The sequence below is a fragment of the Lepeophtheirus salmonis genome, chromosome 11 (genome assembly GCF_016086655.4).
Source record: "Lepeophtheirus salmonis chromosome 11, UVic_Lsal_1.4, whole genome shotgun sequence".
Taxonomy (NCBI): Eukaryota; Metazoa; Arthropoda; class Copepoda; order Siphonostomatoida; family Caligidae; genus Lepeophtheirus; species Lepeophtheirus salmonis.
The window spans coordinates 8,875,649-8,896,220 of NC_052141.2; the positions used below are offsets into that span (position 1 = coordinate 8,875,649).

At 33.8% G+C, this 20,572-nt stretch overlaps 5 protein-coding genes and 1 long non-coding RNA gene across 10 annotated transcripts; 1 reads left to right on the forward strand and 5 right to left on the reverse strand.

The window, feature by feature from the left end:
* Positions 1-846: 846 nt before the first annotated feature.
* Positions 847-1,304, reverse strand: LOC139906635 (uncharacterized). Its single transcript, XR_011782275.1, has 3 exons — positions 1,167-1,304; positions 1,067-1,123; positions 847-986 (listed from the first exon to the last, which is right to left on the reverse strand). It is a non-coding gene; the product is annotated as an uncharacterized lncRNA (long non-coding RNA).
* A 1,120-nt stretch (positions 1,305-2,424) lies between these two features.
* On the forward strand, positions 2,425-4,685 carry frj (membrane bound O-acyltransferase domain containing farjavit). Its single transcript, XM_040721766.2, is given in 8 exon segments — positions 2,425-2,778; positions 2,855-2,981; positions 3,071-3,167; positions 3,231-3,382; positions 3,439-3,489; positions 3,491-3,630; positions 3,710-3,892; positions 4,315-4,685. Coding segments are annotated over 8 exon segments (1,332 nt in total). The 5' UTR covers positions 2,425-2,554; the 3' UTR covers positions 4,673-4,685.
* Positions 4,683-5,576, reverse strand: LOC121126445 (calmodulin-like protein 4). Of its 2 annotated transcripts, none has more exons than XM_040721776.2 (3): positions 5,379-5,576; positions 4,977-5,322; positions 4,683-4,883 (listed from the first exon to the last, which is right to left on the reverse strand). In XM_040721776.2, exons 1-3 carry the CDS (start codon positions 5,379-5,381, stop codon positions 4,795-4,797), a joined length of 438 nt encoding a protein of 145 aa, XP_040577710.1. In that variant the 5' UTR covers positions 5,382-5,576; the 3' UTR covers positions 4,683-4,794. The 2 variants fall into 2 exon arrangements, with proteins under 2 accessions (XP_040577710.1, XP_040577711.1); XM_040721777.2 differs by having other exon boundaries at positions 4,683-4,933; positions 5,379-5,520.
* Positions 5,577-6,163: 587 nt separating this feature from the next.
* On the reverse strand, positions 6,164-11,715 carry LOC121126473 (uncharacterized). Of its 3 annotated transcripts, XM_071891820.1 has the most exons (5): positions 11,588-11,715; positions 11,254-11,533; positions 10,936-11,201; positions 10,629-10,873; positions 6,164-10,284 (listed from the first exon to the last, which is right to left on the reverse strand). In XM_071891820.1, the coding sequence occupies exons 4-5, from the start codon at positions 10,867-10,869 to the stop codon at positions 6,602-6,604; spliced, it is 3,924 nt and encodes a 1,307-aa protein (XP_071747921.1). In that variant the 5' UTR covers positions 10,870-10,873; positions 10,936-11,201; positions 11,254-11,533; positions 11,588-11,715; the 3' UTR covers positions 6,164-6,601. The 3 variants fall into 3 exon arrangements, with proteins under 3 accessions (XP_071747921.1, XP_071747920.1, XP_040577740.1); XM_071891819.1 differs by having other exon boundaries at positions 10,936-11,533; positions 11,588-11,648; XM_040721806.2 differs by having other exon boundaries at positions 11,254-11,605.
* Positions 11,716-12,410: 695 nt separating this feature from the next.
* LOC121125966 (golgin subfamily A member 1) lies at positions 12,411-16,572 on the reverse strand. The gene is made up of 6 exons (XM_040721237.2): positions 16,380-16,572; positions 15,751-16,316; positions 15,506-15,681; positions 15,297-15,434; positions 13,784-14,110; positions 12,411-13,708 (listed from the first exon to the last, which is right to left on the reverse strand). Exons 2-6 carry the CDS (start codon positions 15,977-15,979, stop codon positions 12,719-12,721), a joined length of 1,860 nt encoding a protein of 619 aa, XP_040577171.1. The 5' UTR covers positions 15,980-16,316; positions 16,380-16,572; the 3' UTR covers positions 12,411-12,718.
* Positions 16,573-17,771: 1,199 nt separating this feature from the next.
* LOC121126217 (uncharacterized) lies at positions 17,772-20,347 on the reverse strand. 2 transcript variants are annotated; one of them, XM_040721529.2, is made up of 6 exons: positions 19,804-20,347; positions 19,148-19,700; positions 18,719-19,095; positions 18,379-18,667; positions 18,067-18,324; positions 17,772-18,000 (listed from the first exon to the last, which is right to left on the reverse strand). In XM_040721529.2, the coding sequence occupies exons 2-6, from the start codon at positions 19,559-19,561 to the stop codon at positions 17,902-17,904; spliced, it is 1,437 nt and encodes a 478-aa protein (XP_040577463.1). In that variant the 5' UTR covers positions 19,562-19,700; positions 19,804-20,347; the 3' UTR covers positions 17,772-17,901. The 2 variants fall into 2 exon arrangements, with proteins under 2 accessions (XP_040577463.1, XP_040577464.1); XM_040721530.2 differs by having other exon boundaries at positions 17,772-18,016.
* Positions 20,348-20,572: the final 225 nt, after the last annotated feature.

Here is a 20,572-nt window from a genome sequence, read left to right on the forward strand (position 1 = left end):
ATTTACCATTAGATACATATTACACTATCAAAATGACTTAGCAATGTTTGATGGGCCAATATTTATCGAAGAAAGTTTTATCACCTATACTTGTAAGATTAATTAACAGTAATTTATATTAAATGACTATGAGTCATGAATAAATTCATTTATAATACTGTCTGAGCTATTATTTGTAGAAAAACACCTAAATAAGTTGTCTAGGTTGAGTGATTATTTATAGTATTAACGTTACTTTTTAAATGAAGTTATGCTATACCCTAGGGAAGACCAAAACAGTTTAATCAATATTTTCGATACCACGAGCGAGTGAGTTATTTGATTAGTTCAGGTGCTTAAACTTTATAATATGTTGATAATAATGGTAATAAAAAATATTTTATGATTCTCTATTGTATTATAATTATTTAAATGTAAATATTTGAGTACTTTGTTCGATAAGTAATATTTTATGTCCTTTTTTTCTTATGTAACAAATGTGCAACAAAATCAATTAGAGGAACTTTTAGTAAACTAGATATTTTTTGCACATGTGCAACAACTCTCTTTTTTGTTTCAAATATGAATCAAATGCATGTAAGGGAGCTCAAACCTGTATTGTTGTTAAGCACATACATTTATAATGAATTCATTTATAAAAATAAGTCGTTATCTTCCCTTCCCAAGAAACCGAAATGACACCTATCCCTAGGATGAAAATCATGACAGTCGTTGAATATTTGTAGAGAAGCTTAGTCTCAGGTTCCATTTAAAGAGAGCCTTAGTATTGTTACGGAGATGTGCCCAACAAAATGTAAATGTATCTTGAAAAAACAGTATATGCCAGCAAACCCTCAGAAATGGGGCATAAAACTTTTTCTATTATGTGGTGCCTGAGGATAATTCTATAATTTCGAGGTATATACTGGGAAAGAAAACAATCCTTTGGGAAGAAAAGACGATGAACCGGATTTAGGAGAATCCTCAAATATTGGGGTGCGGCTGAGCTAAAAAATTCCAAGAAATATTAGATACAATTTGTACTTTGACAATTATTTAAATCATTGAATTTATTAGTGTGGCTTACCAAACAAGGTACATTTTCATTTGGCATGCTCAGGTATAATAGGTTGCAAACTACAAACTGAGAAAGATATGAAATGATATTGAAGAGTTTATTTTTTTACCAAGATGGTTACAAGCTTCGATTGTGTCGATGTATCTTGCGTGCACTGGTATGATAATTGATAATAAAGTTGTATTGTTGCTCTCATCTCTGACTGGTGAAACTTCTGTTTCAAAGTTTTGATCCGTCAAAGATGCAAAATGCCTGGAAGTCATTTAATGACTCATGTACATTGCAGGATATATGTTGCGTAGCACTTTGCTTTAATAAAGAACCCAATTGTTTTCGTACATTTTAACGAAATATTTAAGAATATATTATTTATGATATTATATGAGCAATAAGGTGTTTTCTTTTCATGCAGACAGGGTAAAATGTCTAATTCAATCCAAGATAGACAAACTTATCTTGATTCAATCAATATCTTTTTGTTTTATATAAATATATATTTTGACCAAATATGGCATCATGTGCAACATCATTTAATTTTGTTCAATTATTACATATTTTTTCCCCAAAAATCATTTATTCTACTTTATATTACTCTGATTAAATGTTCTTCACACGACAAAAAAAAGCATTTAAGGGTTAGCATAATATCTAGTAAAAGACCAATCATAACTGCTGCACTAAACTTCTCAAAATTAGAATATATATTCTAGATCTGCCTTTACCCATATTTTGCCATAAGATAATTTCATCCTGAGGAAGAAAAAATATATATTAAAAAGCAAAAATCCTTGATTTTTGGGGGAGGGAGGGCTACAGCCCCTTCCCTGCAACGCCCCTGAATTATGTTAATGCAGTGATCCGTCTAATGACACTCAGATTATCAAGGAATCCATCTGGGCCAGAGGTTTCCAACAAGAGAAGAATTATGAATATTCCGCGGAGGAACAGAGATGTGTCTCGTTCTTGACTAAAAAGTCTAGTGGCTCATTAAGAACAAACTCAAAGCCTTATTGAAACTATAGGCTATCAAATCTTCAAAAACCAGTAGATTTCTTAGTAAGTAAGAAGTAATGATGGTATTAGTGTTCTTACAATTTTTGTATTTCGATATTCACTATGACTAACTTGATAATTTTTTCTTATTCCACTAATAAGTGGAAGTCATTAGCAGAATGCTTACATCTTCCGTTCATTTTTTTTTTGTTCAACCTTCAATCCGGCTTTAATGTCAATCTACTTTGATCTTACCCAAGATAGTTACACAAATTATAACAATCCTCTCTAAGTAACTGGATCTTACCTAGGCTAGTCTATTCTTTTACAGACCTGAAGATTTAAAAAAAAGTCGAATGACGTCATACTATTAAAAATATCTACAGTAGAAAAGTCAAAATTCAGTCTCACGTTATCAAATATTTTTTGGTTTGTCATTTTCATTTTGCACCCAACAATGAGGCAAAGTACATAATATATCAAATATAACATCTAATAACTACCATGATCCGGATCGAAAGTGACTATTTATATTTACTACTCCTCGTCCTCTCTGTTTTTTACGGAAAAGTTCTCCGCTCACTCTATTGGGACAAACCGTTAGCACGAAAATGGGCTTCAACATGTGCAGGATTTGTTGCGGATCTTATTGTATCTGGACCCTATTTAGCCCATCAACTTCTATCCATATTTTTTCAAACACTTTTATTACGTTTCTGTCCTAAAAAGTAAGCTTTAAAAAGTGTTCAGTGTTTATTTAAATATATTAATTGATAAATACAAACTTTGCTTATATTTTTACAGGTCTTTGGGACTCGTCAGTTTCATATTTAATTTTCTATACCTATTCTTCTTCCGTCTAGAAGATTATTTGGGAATCCCAATCCATCCTCCCATCTCGAATGCTATTCAAATGATTCTATCCCTCAAAGTACGGAAAAATACTTATTAGAAACTCCTTAAATTATTTATAACATTACATTAACACAGTGTATCCTTTTTACCCCACAAACCTTATAGATGATTGGTTTGGCATTTGACCATCAAGAGGGAAGCATTAATCCCTCCATCATGGATATATTTCACTTCTCATTTTCTCATGCAACGATTTTAACTGGTAATTTTCATTAAAAATGAAGAGGATTGCTATTATTACTCCACTATTTAATGTATCATCTAGGTCCCTATGTTCGATTCCGAACATTCAATGACTGCTATAAAATGGAGTACTTTAAATCAATCAACTGTGATAAAAGAGTTATGGATCGTATCTATTATTTCCCCATATTTATAAGCGTTTACTTTATTATCGGATATATATTTCCATTCTCTGTGAGGCTTTATTAACTTCTTATATATTAAATAATTAATCCCTGATAATATTTTAGGCTGTTCTCAAAGACGATTTCTATGAAACCTCCTCCGTATTTTATCGTATTTTTTTATTTCACTCCAACTTTTACGACATTTCGAATGCGGTTTTACATTGGATTCATTCTTGCGGAATGTTCTTGTATCATGTATGGACTAGGAGCCTATCCGTCTTCAAGGTTAAATAAACCTGGCCATGGACCTTCAAAGTAAGTTTTCCTATTTACATATTAACATCAAATATGTGTGTATAATTTTTATTATTTTACTTTGATTGTTATCTTGAAGAGAGGCCATGGATTCAATTAAGTATAAGGACGAGGATTTTGACTTTCTAACCATCAAAAATATCGATCCCTGGCAAACTGAGGTTGCTCTTACCGTCAGAGATGCGCTCCGTCAGTGGAATATGACTGTTCAAAGCTGGCTTGTACACTATGTCTATAAGAAGTGCCCTGTCAAATATTTAAGGTTTTTTTTATTTTTTTCATAATGACTAGTGATGGGACGATTCCAAAATAAAAAAAATTCTGAAAAAAACTTAAATTATATGATTTGATATTTTAATTTTTTTTTTTAATTTAAAACTATTCACAAAAAAAAAAATTTTTTTTTTGGGAAAAAAATTTCAAAAACTCATGGCTATTCTCAAAAAATTTAAAAAATCCACAGGTTTTCACAAAAAATTAAATTTTCTAGTAAAAAGCAAAAATTCCTTAATTTGGTGGGGACTATTTTTTCATAACTTAGAAAAGTAATAAACAAAAACAAATAAGAATCGGAATTGCAAATTAAGCATTATTTTCCCCGATTCCGTTAATCGTCCTATCACTACTAATAACACCTATTATTATTTATTTTTTTGTGCGTGTGTGTGTAATTATATTTTATAGGACTTTATCCGTAATGATCGTATCCTCTGCATGGCACGGTGTTCATTTTGGATATTACTTGTCTCTTGGATCAATTCCCTTGTTTTTATTTGTCGAGGATTTCTACGATAAGATCCTTCGTGCCCGACTACCCAATAATTACAAAAAATATTACGATATAGTTGGATGGTTTCTTAGAGTTCAGGCGTTCTCATATCTCTCAATGGCTTTTCAGCTCCTTCATATCAACGCCACCCTCAATTACTGGAGATCAATTTACTTTATTGGACATGTTTTTTGTATAGTTGCCTATATTTTTGGGATATTTATTGTTCAACCTCTATCTAACAAGTTTTTAATAAGCTCTAGAGCATCATAGGGATCAAAAATTACGTTTAATAGTACCTTTATTTATTAAAATATATTATGTAAAATAATTATCAACAGTAGAAAAATTTAAAAGTTAAATAACATCTTTGGTTTTTTTATGTTGTAGAAAGGTTAGTTTCTTGCGTAGACAGATTTTACGAAATTTTCATAGTTAATTTTACTATTGGATGTAACATTGGTTTCATGGAATAATTTATCCACTGTAAGACCAATCAAATGTTGAGATGTGAGAAAGTAAAAATAATACATACTATTGGAGAAATTATATATTAATAATTATTTATAATGCATACCCTCTTGTGTAGTTAATTTCTCTCCCCAGTCCATTAAAATATGTTTTAAATCCTTTCCCAAAATAGTTTTTTTCTTCTTCACATCCATATCTCGAAAAGCGTCCAAGATTTCCTTTGGAATATCTTCCTTTGAGGAATGTTTATGCACCACTTCCAAAAAGTCCGCAAAATTCATTTTCCCATTTTTCGCTTTCATATATTCCTTCAGCTCCAAAAGGGTAGGACTCATTCCCAGGGATCGCATTATTAGTCCCAGTTCGTCCACAGTATTGATGAGTCCACTACGAGAATATAGATAGAAGCACTCTCTGTACTCATCAATATCCTGCTCCTTAAAATACCTAGCCTGAATTAATGATGGGTTAATTAAGTACTTTGCAACTTATGCATAAATATATTTACCATTCTCTTTCGTTTTCACTCAGTGAGACTACACATAGGAGAAAACAGCATATGTGCTTCAAATACCTGCTCTACCTGCCAATGTTCGTATTTAATAATATTACAGTGTATAACCTCGTAGACATTAATGACCCCAGTGACAGAGAAGCCTTAGATGTGGAATGACATGCGTATTTATCTCTTTGATCATAACTAAGTAAGGGAGCGGCTTCATGGCGTGCATGAAATCATGACACACTCAACTACTCGATTAGATAGTTTGTTTATTCAATGATTAGTCTATACATACACCAAGTATTGACTACTTTGTATGTATACTATTAATAGCCCTTAGGTAAATGACGAAGAGAAAGACTGCAAAGAGAGAGAGAGGGAGTCAAGGGGCGTCCGCAAGATAATATATATATTTTTTTGGGGGGGTTTAGCTTTTAAAAATTTTTAGAGACAAAATCCAAAAATTAAATTCTATAGAAAATAGTTTCAAAAAATCAATAGCTATTCACAGATTTTTTTTTTTTTAACAAAAATTAAATTTCTCATACTTAATTTGTTTAAATCCATAGCTATTCACAGAAAGTTGCATTGCTTAGGAAAAAAAGTTTAAAATATTAAATTTAGTAGAAAAAAATTACAAAAATCCATAGCTTCTCACAAAAAATTACATTTTTGAGAAAATGAAATTTCTAGTAAGACGCAAAAATTCCTAAATTTGGAGGGGCTACAGCCCCACCAGCTAACTCCTGCGAGCGCCCCTAGAGTCAACCATAACCAAAATGAGAATAATGTTTAGGTATTATTATAGAGAAAACTCCAAATGTATTTGATTTCAATAATAATGCGATTGACAACAGAAAAAAAAAGTTAACCAAAAAGTGACGTGAGCTTCAATGTTTTATATATAATATAATTAATTATACATGTCTATGGACTTGAACGAAACAGAAAAGAAAGGGAAACAAGGGTGGAATTATTTGTATAGGTAAAGAAAGTTACAAGAGAGCAAAAAGTCATTTTCCATACTTTACTTTAGGAGTCGTTTTTTGTGTGTGTTTTTGAGGGAAATCTACGCTCTTCATGTATGTATGCAAGTCAATTTATCTACATACATACCAAAATTAAATTATAAAAAAAAAGTTGTAATTAGAATAATGATAATAGTAATATTGTACAACAAATATATATATATCAATATATGTGTGTGATTGACGATATAAACATGTATATTAGTCCTTCGAAAGAGAAGACGACGCTGAGAAGGCTTTCGAAGAGGAAAATCGACCTTCTGGACTATTCGCAAAGTCAACATCCTTAGACAATTTATCTTTGATAACACTTTTGGTTTTCACTTCTACGGACTGAACGACATCCGGACTTGCAGCAATTTGATCAACATCCACAAGAGTAACAACTCCTGTTTCAGAGAGAGCCTCATTTAAACTCTCTGCTATAACGTTCTCTAAATCCGCACCTCGATCCGGTTTCTTTGAAGCAGTGAGCTTTCTCCTTTTTGCTGACTGAGAACTTAGATATGCATCTGAGAATGGTGCCTGAACGAAGGATTCTTGGATGCACTCCACAAAATTCGAGGGTCTTGAAGTGGAAGGTGTAGCATTTGAAGAGGATGAGGGAAGCGTGGATTTTCGGGGATTACTACTACGTTGTTGTCGTGAAATATCTCGAGTAATGATGGGAACCCATTCGGTAGGCAAGGATTTGTGCCATGTTTCAGACCCAATGACCATGTCGGGACCTTGGGCCATTTTTAATAATTCTGAGGGGAATTTCTGATTTGGATCAATTGGCAATACATTTTCCGGAGAGGATTCCTTATCCACTGACATTTCTGCAAGATTAGACTTTGGAAGCTCTTCTTCAACTTCCATTCTTTCCGGAGAGGAAGGGGGTGTCTCAAAGCGCTCCTCCTCAGTTGTATTGTCTTGATTATTTTCAGACTGTTTGGAAATTCTCTTGTTTCGCTCAGATTTACGACGATCCGCATCTTGACCTTTTTTGATAATATATCTGCTTACGTCTTCCTGGCTATTAGCTCCCAAACCCCCTATGTAATTCCTCAAATGACCCGTAGCAATACTCATCAATTGGTCCCTAGCCACAGGGCCAAGTCCATGTCCACACAAGGCTCCAAGTTGGCTTTGTACAACGCGTTCGATGGAAGCAGGGCCATCTGTAAATGAATGCATACCAAGGGCCGTCAGCCCTACAAAGAGATTGCTGACCTGTCTTGATATATCACGACCAAAAGAATCAAGGTTGTCCTGCCGGAGAACAATTTGAACGAGTGTAACGAGTCTTTCACTCATAAAATTATGTAACGTTTCAGCAAAATCAATATCTGGACTAACAGAAGCTAAATTTGAAATTTCTTCTACTTGTGGATAATACGAATCTAAAAAGCCTTGAACAGACTCTTCTATATTATCACTTTGACTCAATTGACCACGTACGAAATTAGCGAGAGGCTCTCTGAATTGATTAATAATTCTATCCCCACCTCCAAATATCCACGTAACAAGATCTCTGAATGTCAAATGACGAATAATTGTCATAAGCAAATCTGTAATGACACTTTCTCCTTCCACATAATTGTAGTCAGGAAGAGATCTCAAAAACTGTTCCATGGTCTCATTTCCCGTCGAGACGGTATTTACAGATGAATTCCCTTCAGCAGCCTGCAAATCCAATGCTCCAACAAAATAGCGTAATATTCCTTGAATGATATTAAACATGACTTGGTCATCATTGTATTGTGGAACGGCGGTATTATTAGGAGGGGCGTTCACGTTGATTACTTGATTGAAAAATAGATCCCGTATTCCTTGAGCTAAGGCCATTCGACGAAGATCCGGTGTCTCGCCAGATTCTCTTTCTTGACGATTATTAGTGGATGCCTGTGTATTGTTCGCTGTTGACGGATTCTCTGTTCCAGTTCTCCTCTCTTCAGAGTTTGTTGAGGCTGAAGATGCGGTAGATGAGGGAGAAGCATTGTTGGCACTAGAATGCGGAGGAACCGAGGAGCTACGCTGTTGAGCACCATGATGAATTTGAAATCCAGCTGGATGGCGTGTTCGACGACGAATTGGATGATGGTCAAATGTGGACCATCTTCCACTCACCCCTGCAGGCATTCCTCCAGACTGTCCCTCTAGTATGTGATGGGAATTGCACTGAAGAAATGGGTCGAAATTATTCATGTGGCCCATTTGAGTAGCAGGATTTATGCCACTCATTGGGGTGGCAGCGTAATGAACATGAGGACTAGATCTTGTTCTAGTGGATGTTGTAGGTTGTGTCCCGGAATTCATGTCTGAGGATCTCTGACTACTAGTACCGCTTGTACTACTGCCATTGGTGTTCACATTATTTGAATTAGCAGTGGAAGATAAGGATGCTGCTGATGCAGCGGGAGGAGTTGAGCCACCAAGACTACTACTACTTGTGTTGTTTGCTGTTTGCGTGTTACCCGAGACGGCAGCTGCTGCAGCATTTTGAATGCCACCAAGAAGAGTAGCCCTTATCATATTCGAAATAAAATCAGTTTCAGATGCCATGAAAGCACCTCTATTATTTCCCTGGCGTACATTAGGTATTCCAACAATTATAGGCTGAGCTTCTACAGTAAATCCAATTTCACTTCCACCATTTCCAATACTACTGCTGCTGTTATTATCCGTACTTCCACCATTAGTAGATGCAGAAGAAGGGGTTGCAGTCGTTGTAGAGGTTCGTTGCTGTGTTGCCCTTGTAGCTGGAGTAGCTGTTGCAGATATAGCCACATTCTGAAAGGCAGGTCTATGTAGAAGGAAAGGTCGGGCCCGAATAACTCTCGGAGTAGGCGTAGAGAGATTGAAGAGTATATCACTCATTGCATGCTGAGCATGACTCAAAAAGTGCATTGTTTGAGTCACATAGTTATAAAAGACTTGATGCTCACGAACCACATTCTCACTCAACTCTGGATCTGTCCGAAGAAGATTGATCATACGTTCAGTATAAGGCGCTAGTCGAGAGTTGGTACGATTGTACTCTTCCATCACTTCGGCTAAAGCATTAGGAGGAGGATGTTCAATAGTATTACTACCCCCCGTTTGCTCATTGGATGAGGTTGTGCGAGACGATGAATTGGAGGTAGTCGTAGTTGTCGTTGCGGCCGCGGCTCCTCCTGCAGTTGTTGAATTACCAGAACTACCATTACTTGAATTGGGTGTGGCTGAAGGTGCAGTAGCTGAATCATTTGTAAGGGAAGATGAAGTAGATGTGACGGTATTTGGTGTTGTTTCCGTTTCTCCTGTAGATCTTTCCGTTGAGGAATTCTGACTACCTAAGCTTGAATCAAAATTACGATTTTGTTGCTCTAATCTTTGAAAAATTCTTTGGAGAGGAGCAAGACCATCATTTTGAACAATAACTGCTGCGCTTGGTGTGTTATTTCCATTCGTTTCAATTTGTATAGCCATTGTTCCAATCACTGTTTCACCACCATTACCATTGAATGCAAAAAGGCTAGATAAATCTGAGGAATCGCCTCCTCCTCCTCCTACAACAGATGCTGAGGATGCTGATGTTGTGGTAGTAGGAGATCCTGTAGATGAAGTTTGTTCTGAAGAAGAAGGAGCTGAGCCATTGGTGGAAGTTGAAGATTCTTCCCTCCCTGGATTATCTAGAGAATCAATGATCGTATTGGCACGTCGAAGCATCCTCGAAGCCAACTGAAGTCGAATAGTTGCAGAAGATCGAGGGAGTTCAGCCCTGACGGGATTTGTGCCTCCTGCAGCTCTGAAAGGAGGAGCATGATGAACTGTGATGTTCACATCCGGAGTGGGTCCATTGGAAGGACGATTTTGCAACGTGGGCCCAAAGACTCCAACGCCCACACGGCTTGCACCATCTACAAAGAAAATAAAAAGAGTGTTTAATAATCAAAGGAATGGGCTGAAATGGAGCGAAGGGTCTCAAGAAAAAAGGAAAATGTACATTATGTATATGGACTTAGGTCAGATGGAGTAAGACTATCATCTTGATTTATATGCACTCATCAGTCACTGCAACTCCATCAGAACAATAAGAGAAGGGATATTTAACCTTTAAAAAAATAGCTCAGGAGAAAGGAACTGAATGTGCGACTGAGTTCCATACTCGGTCGCTCATAGAAAAGCAAATGTACATTAGGGACATGGATGGGATATAAATATATTTTTAAAAAATGAGCGTAAGGGCGGGACGCACACACACCATTTGTAGATCTTGGTTGTCTGGAGACGAGATGAAGGACTTTTCCGTCAAGTGAATGATCCTTGAGTTTTTTTTCATCGTCCAGTACACGCCCACAATAGATTAGTCTTTGTCTCTCGGCGGGAATATCCACATTTGGACTTATCTTTTCCTTCAATTGACGGATCGTCATCTCAGGGTCCAAACCACTGAAGGGATGATTCCGGGAATCAAGGGTTTTAATCGTTACACTAATCGACATCGTTCTGAAGGGAAAAGGAAAAAAAATCATTCATTCCATCAAGGATCTAGGGACTTCAAATCTTACCTTCTGTCGACTTCTACTCTTCTCAAGACTTCAATCCTCTAGGGAAGAGACGATTCCTTCCCCCCAATTAATCCTTCTCAAGAATACAGCGACGTATTCACCGTTCGATCACACGTATGAGTGTGCAAGTTGAAGTTGAAGTTGATCACTCAGAGACTCTCGTCACATAGATTTTTAATAAGTTAATAAGAATGTTAACTCGGGAAAAAAAGAAAAAGAAGAAAGAAAAGCAAGCACCTTGATCCGAGTTTTCACACAGTCATAGCCTAAATAGGGATCATTCTTTCTCGGGCCATCAAAGACAAATATTATACGTACCTCTCTTTTGACCCACTCACACTCACATCCAATTGGCTATGACGTCACTCTTAATCCCAGCAACCATTCCCTTTCCTTGTGGATTTGTTCTTTATATAATTTGAGTACAAGTTGCGATTTTGTACAAGTTGTAACATGTACAAGGTCATTGTACAAGTTACTAACTGAAAATGAGATTAAAAATGAAGGATATACAGGCCTTGGAATAAGGACCATGCAGTCACTGAATATTCCAGGGATGAATAAGGGTATTTTTGACTAATTCGAAATAAATGTCTTACTATAAGTATTATAAAATAGTTCAAATGCTTAGAGTTATATTACTCATCAATACCTAATAACCATCCAGTTTAAATTGATTAAAATGAAATCAGAGTATCAATCCATGCTTTCTCATTAGAATAACAGAATAATAAGGTATTTTAAAACGAAGAAATTGCAACTTGTACAACGGGGTTATACAAGTTGCAACTTATACGCAACATATATTTCTATGAATGTTGTATTACATACACAGTACTACCATACGTACTACATATAGACAATACTCGCCCAATGATGATGATGAGTAAGGGTCCTAATCGATAATTCAGGCACACGCAAAAAAGTCACAACCCTAATCCGACACTCAATTTTTTAAATTGAATTTTCTTCAATCAAAGTTTATTTTGTTTAAATTGGTAAAAGAAATGCGTTTACATAAAAACAATCTTGAACAAAAAATCAAGAAAAAAAGTAAAGGCCAATTTATTATTTGACTTAATATATTATACACATGCAGCCCAATATTTCATATACATATTTGAGTCATTTAAAGACTTTTTATTCAAATTTCTGGCATGAGTAAAGATACTCAAGTATTTTAACTATAGTTTAAAACCTTTATATGATTTAAGGTACTTATATTGGCTCCGATATGTCCCCTCTCAACCACATAATATATCCATTTCTCTTCTTTTTTTTATGGCGACGATCTATTGTGACTAGATTTAGAGTACAATTTGTGGAACACCCGAAGGATCAATAAGAATAATTTATTGATAGAAATTGAGGCTAATTTGTCAAAGAATACAAATGTAATTACTTCATTTTTCAGATAAATAAAGCTTGATTTTCTATCAAAAATAATGAATCCAGGAAAATAAAATATACTAGACTTTTACTAGTAACGTAATAAAAGGTCAAATTTATTCCATTTCAATTATGATAAATATTATTATATATGTAGGATGCGTCGATGAATCACTCCTTCCATGTTATATTTACTCTCTATAAAAGGAACTCGTTAACAACACCTCGAGATAATTAAACGCTTCCTCTTTGACTAGTCAATGGTAATAAAAATGTGGAACTATTTGTCTTCAACTAAAAATCCTTATAAAAGAATCAACAAAAATGCAGGGCTATATTTTTTTACATATTACAATAACTTTTTAGGTATAAAAATACTTTATCAAATGAGAGGCTAGCTTCGAACGTGGGATAATTTAGGCTTAGATGCAAACCAAGAGTGTTTCCATTCCCAAATTTCATGTAAAACCTTTGACTCTTCCTTAGAAAACTTGAGGATGGTTGATATCACTTTGATCATTTGAAAGGCTTCATCATCCCTCCCCGTAAAGAATTTAAAAATAGCACGTTTAAGATACTGAATATTGACGTCTGTAATAGGAATGTCAATAGAAGAGGAGGAAGAGTCTTTTCTATGCCTAGTGGTTGCTGAACCATTGAGAAAATGAGCATCACTACCACCATGGACGGGGAAAGAAGGCGTACTTCCACTTGAGCGATGGAGCGAGAAGAGATCCAACTCATTAGAGTGATGATGATTACTATTAGATCTAGAGAGCTCTTTTTGTAGAGTTTTCTTCATATCCAACATGCGTTTATCTTGAAGTTTAAACGCGGATTTCTTATTCTCGAGTTCTCCTTCTAATTTTTTGACTTTAGACTTTAATTCCTTGACTAGATCCGAACTCTCAATGGTCCCGGGTAGGTTTTCATCGATCTCCTTTATCCTTCGTTTCAATTTAGTAATGCTAATATCATTTTCTTCCAAGAGCAATGACTTTTCCTTCATCTCCATTTCCAAGGACTCCCTACTCCTTGATAATTCATCCATTTGAGACACGCAATTTTCAAACTCTGTGTTTAATTGAGCAAACTTTTTTCTTTGCTCTGTTAGCTCTAACTTTAAAGAATTTTCAGTAGCTTTGGAATCCTTGAGTAAGACTTCTTTATTCTTGAGTTCTTCTCTCAGATTATCACATTCAGTCTCAAGTCGCTTAAAGGAATTGGCCGTCTCGAGGCTTCGGGATGATTTCGTTTCCAAGTCATTCAAGGTTTTATTTAATTCACTTTTCAATTCTTGGATTTGTCCTTCAAGGCTCATATTTTTGTAGGTTTTAGAATCAGAGGACTCTTCTAGTTCTTTGATTTTAGAATCATAGTTCTCCTGAAAAGTCACAAATGTGACGGTTGATCATGAATTAATCAATTAAAAATATTACATTCCTAAATACCTACTTACTTTCAAGCCTCTAGATTCCTCCTTTAACTTTTTTATTTCGGATTCTCGGTGATTTAACTTCACTTCGAGAGTCTCTTTCTCAGCAATTAGTTTTGCATCCTGAAGTTTCCTTTCAGCAATCAACTTCTTTTCATTCTCGATAGCATCATGTTTCGCAATTTCCAATTCCAGTAAACTACTTTTAAAACCATCGCGTTCATTCTCAACCATATATAATTGGCTCTCTAATATTTTAATCATATCGTTATCATTATTCGATGATTGAGCTAGTTTGTAGGCCTCAAAGTTTTTACGGGATACAGCAAGTTGTTTTTCGAGATCGCTCTTCTATATGTACAATAAATTTAATTACTAGAAAAACCAATGTTATTATGGATATGATAGGGGCGTATGCAGGATCTAAGAATTTTTAGTCATGACCAAGAAAAAATTATCGCATTGGAATAAAAAAAAAATGGAAATGGAAAATAGGGGGAAATGATTATTTAAAGATCATTGGATCAAATTCAAGCCCGGAACAAAAATTTGGATTTTTTTCAAAGAATCCTAATCCCCAAAATATAATCCTGTAGACGCCCCTGGATTATGCCTGTCAACACAAAAAGTAAGCTAGAATGATTGTTTTCTAAATAAGTATGGATTAAATGAATATTATTTGAATAAATAATTATGATTTATTCTATAAAAGTTTCTCGGTCACAGTTAAAGAATAAATATATGATGAATTCGATATTAAAGCCATATTGGAGGCAAAAAAATGATAACAATTTAAATGAAGACTTTAAATAGATCAAGGGTGTCAAAATTAAGTTCCGCAAAGTAATTTTCTTCAGTTTTACAGTTACATCTAGCAAACATAATTTAATACCCTTGATCAAAATAAGTTTGAAAACTCTACCCTAGATTAGTCCAATGTTTTTCAACCGGTGCTCCGATTGAAAATCCTGTAATATGAAAGACTATCTGGTCTTTACGGCAAAATGTAAGAGAGGAAATGGAAAAAAAAAAAAAAATCTAAAAAAATGTTCTATAAAATTACTTCAATGTTAAATTACAAATGATTGAAAAACATTGAACTAGGCCAGTGATTTTGAACATTTTCATTACTACAGAACCCCTAGGCATTTTACTTATATGTTTGTTTGTTTTTAATAAAATTGTAGATTAAATATGAATCACAAATTGTATTAAATCTTTAGGTAAAACTTTCTAAATTGAATGTATATTTTTTCATTTAATGTTTGAACGTAAAAAACCTTCGCATGAAATTTAGGAATTATTGTCAGATTAAAAAAAACAACTTCTTAATAAACTGGCGAAGTCCTAGAGGATGTACTACAGAGCCTCAGCTGGACCTTCACTGCAGAAGGTTATGGTTAGAATTCCTTTTTATTCCCCATCATCTCAGAAATTAGAGTTAAAAAAATACATAACTAGGAACATCTCATTTTCTTGACTTTTGTTCAAGATGAACAACAAGGTTAACAAACCATATAAATAATTATCACATTACCTCTTCAATTAACGTATCGTTATTGGACGTATTAAGATCAATCAAATCCATTTCAAGTTTGGATATTTTTGCTTCCAAATTAGTAATGATGTCATTTTTAACCTTTAGTTCCTCCAAAATGGAGTTTGAATCAAAAGTCTTGGGAGGAAGAATAAAAAAAAAGTACTTATAAGATTTTGGTGAATATAATATATGTAATTAATTATTACCATAGACTCTTTTAATTTGGTATTTTCCTGCAGTAAAGTATGTTTTTCTTCCTTTTCTGATTGTAGAGAATTCTCTGCGATGAGAAGCATATGCTTGATTTTAGCCAGCTCTTGATTTTGAAATCCTTCCAATTGATCATAGTTGTCTCGATATTCCACTAATTGATTTTTAACACCTAATTAATAGATAATTATCAATTAAACTATACACAGTCCATGAAATAGGCTTTAGGAGGGAAACTTACTCTCCAAGTCCTGGGCCTGTGCCTTCAAGGAAGAGTTTTCCTCATTCAAAAGTTGAATTTTCTCCTTCCTTTTTTCTAGTCTCTTGACAAAGACTGAATAATTATGATTAATATACTCTTTCAACCTATGAATCTCTTCCTCCAGTTCCTTTCTATCTTTACTCTCCAGATTGTTCTCATCCGTATCATCATTCTCATCGTTGTTCCTATTTGACTTCAATGGGTCCATTTTAGAGATGTTGTTTGCGAAAAAAAAATTAATCGCTATTGACCTTAATTATTCCATGATCCTACGTGCTAATATATGTCATATATCCGACTAATTTATTTTATAAACTAATTAATAAATAATAACTATTAAAAGTAGCTAAGAGTGTTGCCACAGATCTCCAACTCGCACTATGACGTCAGAGTGAAGTTGTCAGAAATAATGTGTGTTACGTCATTTAGCTATGGTTACGTCAGAAAGTTAGTTACGTCATAATTAAACGTATTGCTAGCTACAGTCTGCATGTGTATAATATTAATAATTAATTAACTACAACCACAACTGAATTTTAGTTTTCCTAGAAACACCAAAAAATAAAAAATAAATAATTCCGTCCGTATTCATTATAATAGTACTTCACATGCTGATCACAAATCTGTTATCCTTGTTTCCATATCAAATTTGTGTTTTGAGAATTTTTGGTGTATTAATATCCTTTTTATGGGTTAGATACAACTTAGGAGTGAGGAAAACAAAAATCAGTAACCCATTTGAAAATTAGTTTATTCTTTGCAAAATTAGTTGTAGTTGTTATGGGAGAATTGATATTTTTTTTTCTTATGGAGAAATTTATCGAGGTTTAGTGCAAAAAAATAAAAATCCGTGATAATAAATTATATTAAATAAAAAAGAGGTAAATAAATTCAAATATAAATAAGTAAACAATGGAGTTTTATATATTATTTCATCAAATCCTCTTATTGATCTTTTCTTCAATAAAATTGAAAACAAATCAATAATTACAGTTGAGTTAAACCTTTTAAAGGCCAATACTCTTTTTTGAATAAAACCCTGATTATTTATGCATCTTTTGCCGTAAAAAAAATTAATAATCGAGGCTTTATTGTTTTTCAAGCAAAAGTCATGAAATATGATGGTGCTTTAACCTTTAAAGGTTGCATTTTCTCAAAATAAGATGACAATATGGATCGTATATTAAGCATAAGCACATGTATGAAATCAACATACATTTTGCAACGAATAAACTAATTTTTATGCGGGTTATAGGTTTTTAGAAGGCTAAAAATATTCCAAAAATTATCGAAACTCAGATTTAAAACGGAAAAATTGATCACAGATTCGGAATTTGCGCTTCATTTACTATTACAATTGAATATGGAATTAAAAAGATTTTTAGAAAAAGTAAAATTTAGTTGACTTGTATAATTATTACTAAGGTAATATATTTATAATGAATTCAAAACCTGTGGGTAATTTTAAAAGTAAGGATATCTCATTATTGAGCATAGCTAAAAAATAAAAAAAGTTTGATCTCATACTCTTTTTATTATATATATTGCACTTTTTTATAACTAAAAAGTAATATTTATATATCTTACATGAAACCTAGCCATATAATGACCAAATTTGGTCATTATTAGTCATATGATATGCAATATCATATTTATAATGGATCATGTATGACAATTCTTCTGTATAAAGAACATTATAGTGATCTAGATTGTCACAATTTATTATTCTACTGAATAATAAAATATCAATCTGAAAAATATTTTAGAGATATGCTTTGATAAAATATGGTTCTTATTTATTTATTTTACTCCAAATATCGAGCTACGAGAAGAAGAATAAAACATGGACTCCTTCATTAGTCTGATAATCTACTACACTTCAATTTATGGATCGAATTTATTTTAAGCAGAAAACAATTTTTCAGAATAAATACTATTTAAAACTAAATTATACTCCATTCGCAATGCCTACAAGTCGATCGTATAACAACTAAAAGTGATTCATATACAATATATATGTATTTTTCATAGGTTCGGACTATATAATTATTAAAGTGACACAACGATAAGTCATTAATTTGCAAAACTACAAGAATGTATTATAAAAAAGTAATATCGTTGACAAATGGGTCATCCTTCTTTTGATAAGCTTCTTGTTTTTGTCCTAATATTAGGATTTTGACCAAAAGTTGTCATCTTGCGGTTTACGGATCTGTTTTTTTCCTCGAGCTATAGATCGTATATACTGTAAAATCTCTAGTAAAATTCAAAAAGATGGATCACTTTTGCACTCACCTTCTTCTCTAGTTCTTGCATCTCCGATCCTTTTTCTTTTTTTCGTAGGTCAAAAGCCTTTCTTTCTTGCACTCGGCGATCACTATGCAGTTCGAAAGCAACAATTTCCACCACAGGCTTAGTAGAAAGTAAAGGAGCAAAAGTCCTTTCTGTTTTTGCAGGCCTGGCTTTAAATTTAGTTAGTTCTTTTTGCTTCTTTTCTTCGAGCTTGAGATTTTCCTCTCGTTTTTTTATTCGAGCCTCAAGACGACTCTCAATCTGGATCAATTTTAATCATTTAAAATTAAATACATAAATAAAGTCCCGCCTTACGTCAAGATTAAAAGGTTCAACTATTGTTGGAATAGTGCATTCTTTTATGGGAAGGTTGATGGGCTTATGAAAATTTGGAATGGACGTGGCTTTGAATTTTCTATCCTTACTCTCCTTCTCTAAAACTTCTTTAAATTTGAGAGCCTTTTTAGCCTCAGACTCTGCAATCTTTGGATCGAATGAAAAAGGCTGTATTTTAGTAACGCTTTTAGTTTTCGGTATATTGGAGCAGGAGGCCTGAGATTGAACACTGTTTACGCTCTCTGAAGAGCAAACCTTTCTTTGGGGTCTGAAAAAGTCGTGTCAAAGGATTTATTTTAGGTAGATAAGTTAATTTTACTTTTTATTTTTGGGTAAAGGAGAAGGTAGAGTTTCATGTGAGGTCTTAGTGTGACGACACTGTCGGCTCTTTTCTTTGGTTAACAATTTTGGGGATTTGGGGTTAATACGAGGTACTGAACTATTAGATCGACTTCTTGTTAGACTTGGATTGATATTTTGAGATCGACCACGATTAGGGAGTGTACGATATCGGTCTGGGGTTGTATTTTCGAGTTTCATAATCATTTCTGCCATAGGAACATAACTTAAAGTGGGTTTATTACGATCCTTATCACCCACTGATGAATCGCGAGTTAGCCGAGAAAATATATTTGATGATCGTTGTTTGATGTTTTTCAAGCCACTAACTTTTGGAGATTCTGTTAATTTGGATTCCTAAAAACAACACAGGTTTAGAACGAATATTACATATACTCAAAAATCAAACCCTTCTATCTTGATAAGACTTGATCATTTTATTAAATGTAAAAGAAGACGCTGGATGGGCCTTTAATGGTTTATTCGTTGTATTTTCTTTCGAAGACTGCGTTTGAATAACTCTTTTGAAGCAATTTCCAAAAGTGTTGGAAGATGACTTTTCCTCTTTTTTGTTGCTATTTCCAATTGAGGTTCTCCTAAATGTTTTACTTATCTTACTTGACACAACCTTTGCAACCTTTCCGTTACTTAAACGTCTTGTGGAGGTTGTCCCAGATACTTGTTCCGAATTAATGTCACTGAAAGTACTACTATTGGCTATCACTTTCGTTAAGGCACGTTTATCCGAAATGTCTTTATTTCTTTTTTTCGAATTGCACATCACTCGACTTTTTTCGTTCAGTTTTTTTGAGTTCCATGACATAACAATATTTGATTTTTGGTTTTTTTAATGCTCTCTACAAATGATTCGTCCTTTTCCTCATCTGTAGGATACGTAAATTCTATCTTGGGAACTTGAATCTTGGAACTGAGGAACATTGATTTACATTCATGGTCAATATCTAATTATAGAAAGGTACATCTATCATGGACGTTCTCATAATGACGTTCTTATTCGAATTCTGTCTAACGAACATGGAGTTAATCATTTATTTAGATAGTTACCAAAATCTTTTTCTTTAAGGCTATCATCCTTGAGGAGCTCAAACTCAACTAATTTAGTATCGTCATATTCACAAGATAGATCCATATTAATTATGATCCTATTTATAATTTAATTATAATTGAACTATCATGAAATTATAATTTCACTGTCAGAATTGAATAAATAAAATGTACTGTCAGTTTGATATCAACCGGCTTATGATTTATGATCTATGCAGGGAGCGCTCTAGAGAAGGAGTATGCACTCTTTTTCATATTTTACAAGTTGACATACAAAAAATATTATTCCAGTTCATTCAATGTATTTTAATTATATAGGATTGCATAAAATTAGATAATCTGCAAAGGTGAAAATCCATTGTGGAATGGACATGCTAAAAAAAAGAAACCGAAAATTTGACGTTTCATTAGATCAGCTACAATCAGCTGCGACAAGAGAGGAAGGAAAAAAGGATATAAGTAAGGCCATTTGTTAGAATTACTCCGATGTCGATCCCAATTCCACTCCGAGTGCAAAAAAGACTTACAATTATAACTCCCCAACAAATCCTCAGGGTTACTCTCGGTCTTTCATGAGCACACACGAATGTACAATCAGGCTTTGAATCTATTAAGAAAAGGATGTTCACTACTCAGGAATTAAATAATAATCACAACTACTAAGGAAAAGAAAACCCGCTTTTTGCAGCGCAAGGAGACTAGAACTGGTGTTTGAGTTAAAAATCAAAAAGGGATTGCTGTCTCAGAAAATAACTAAACGAATAACTAC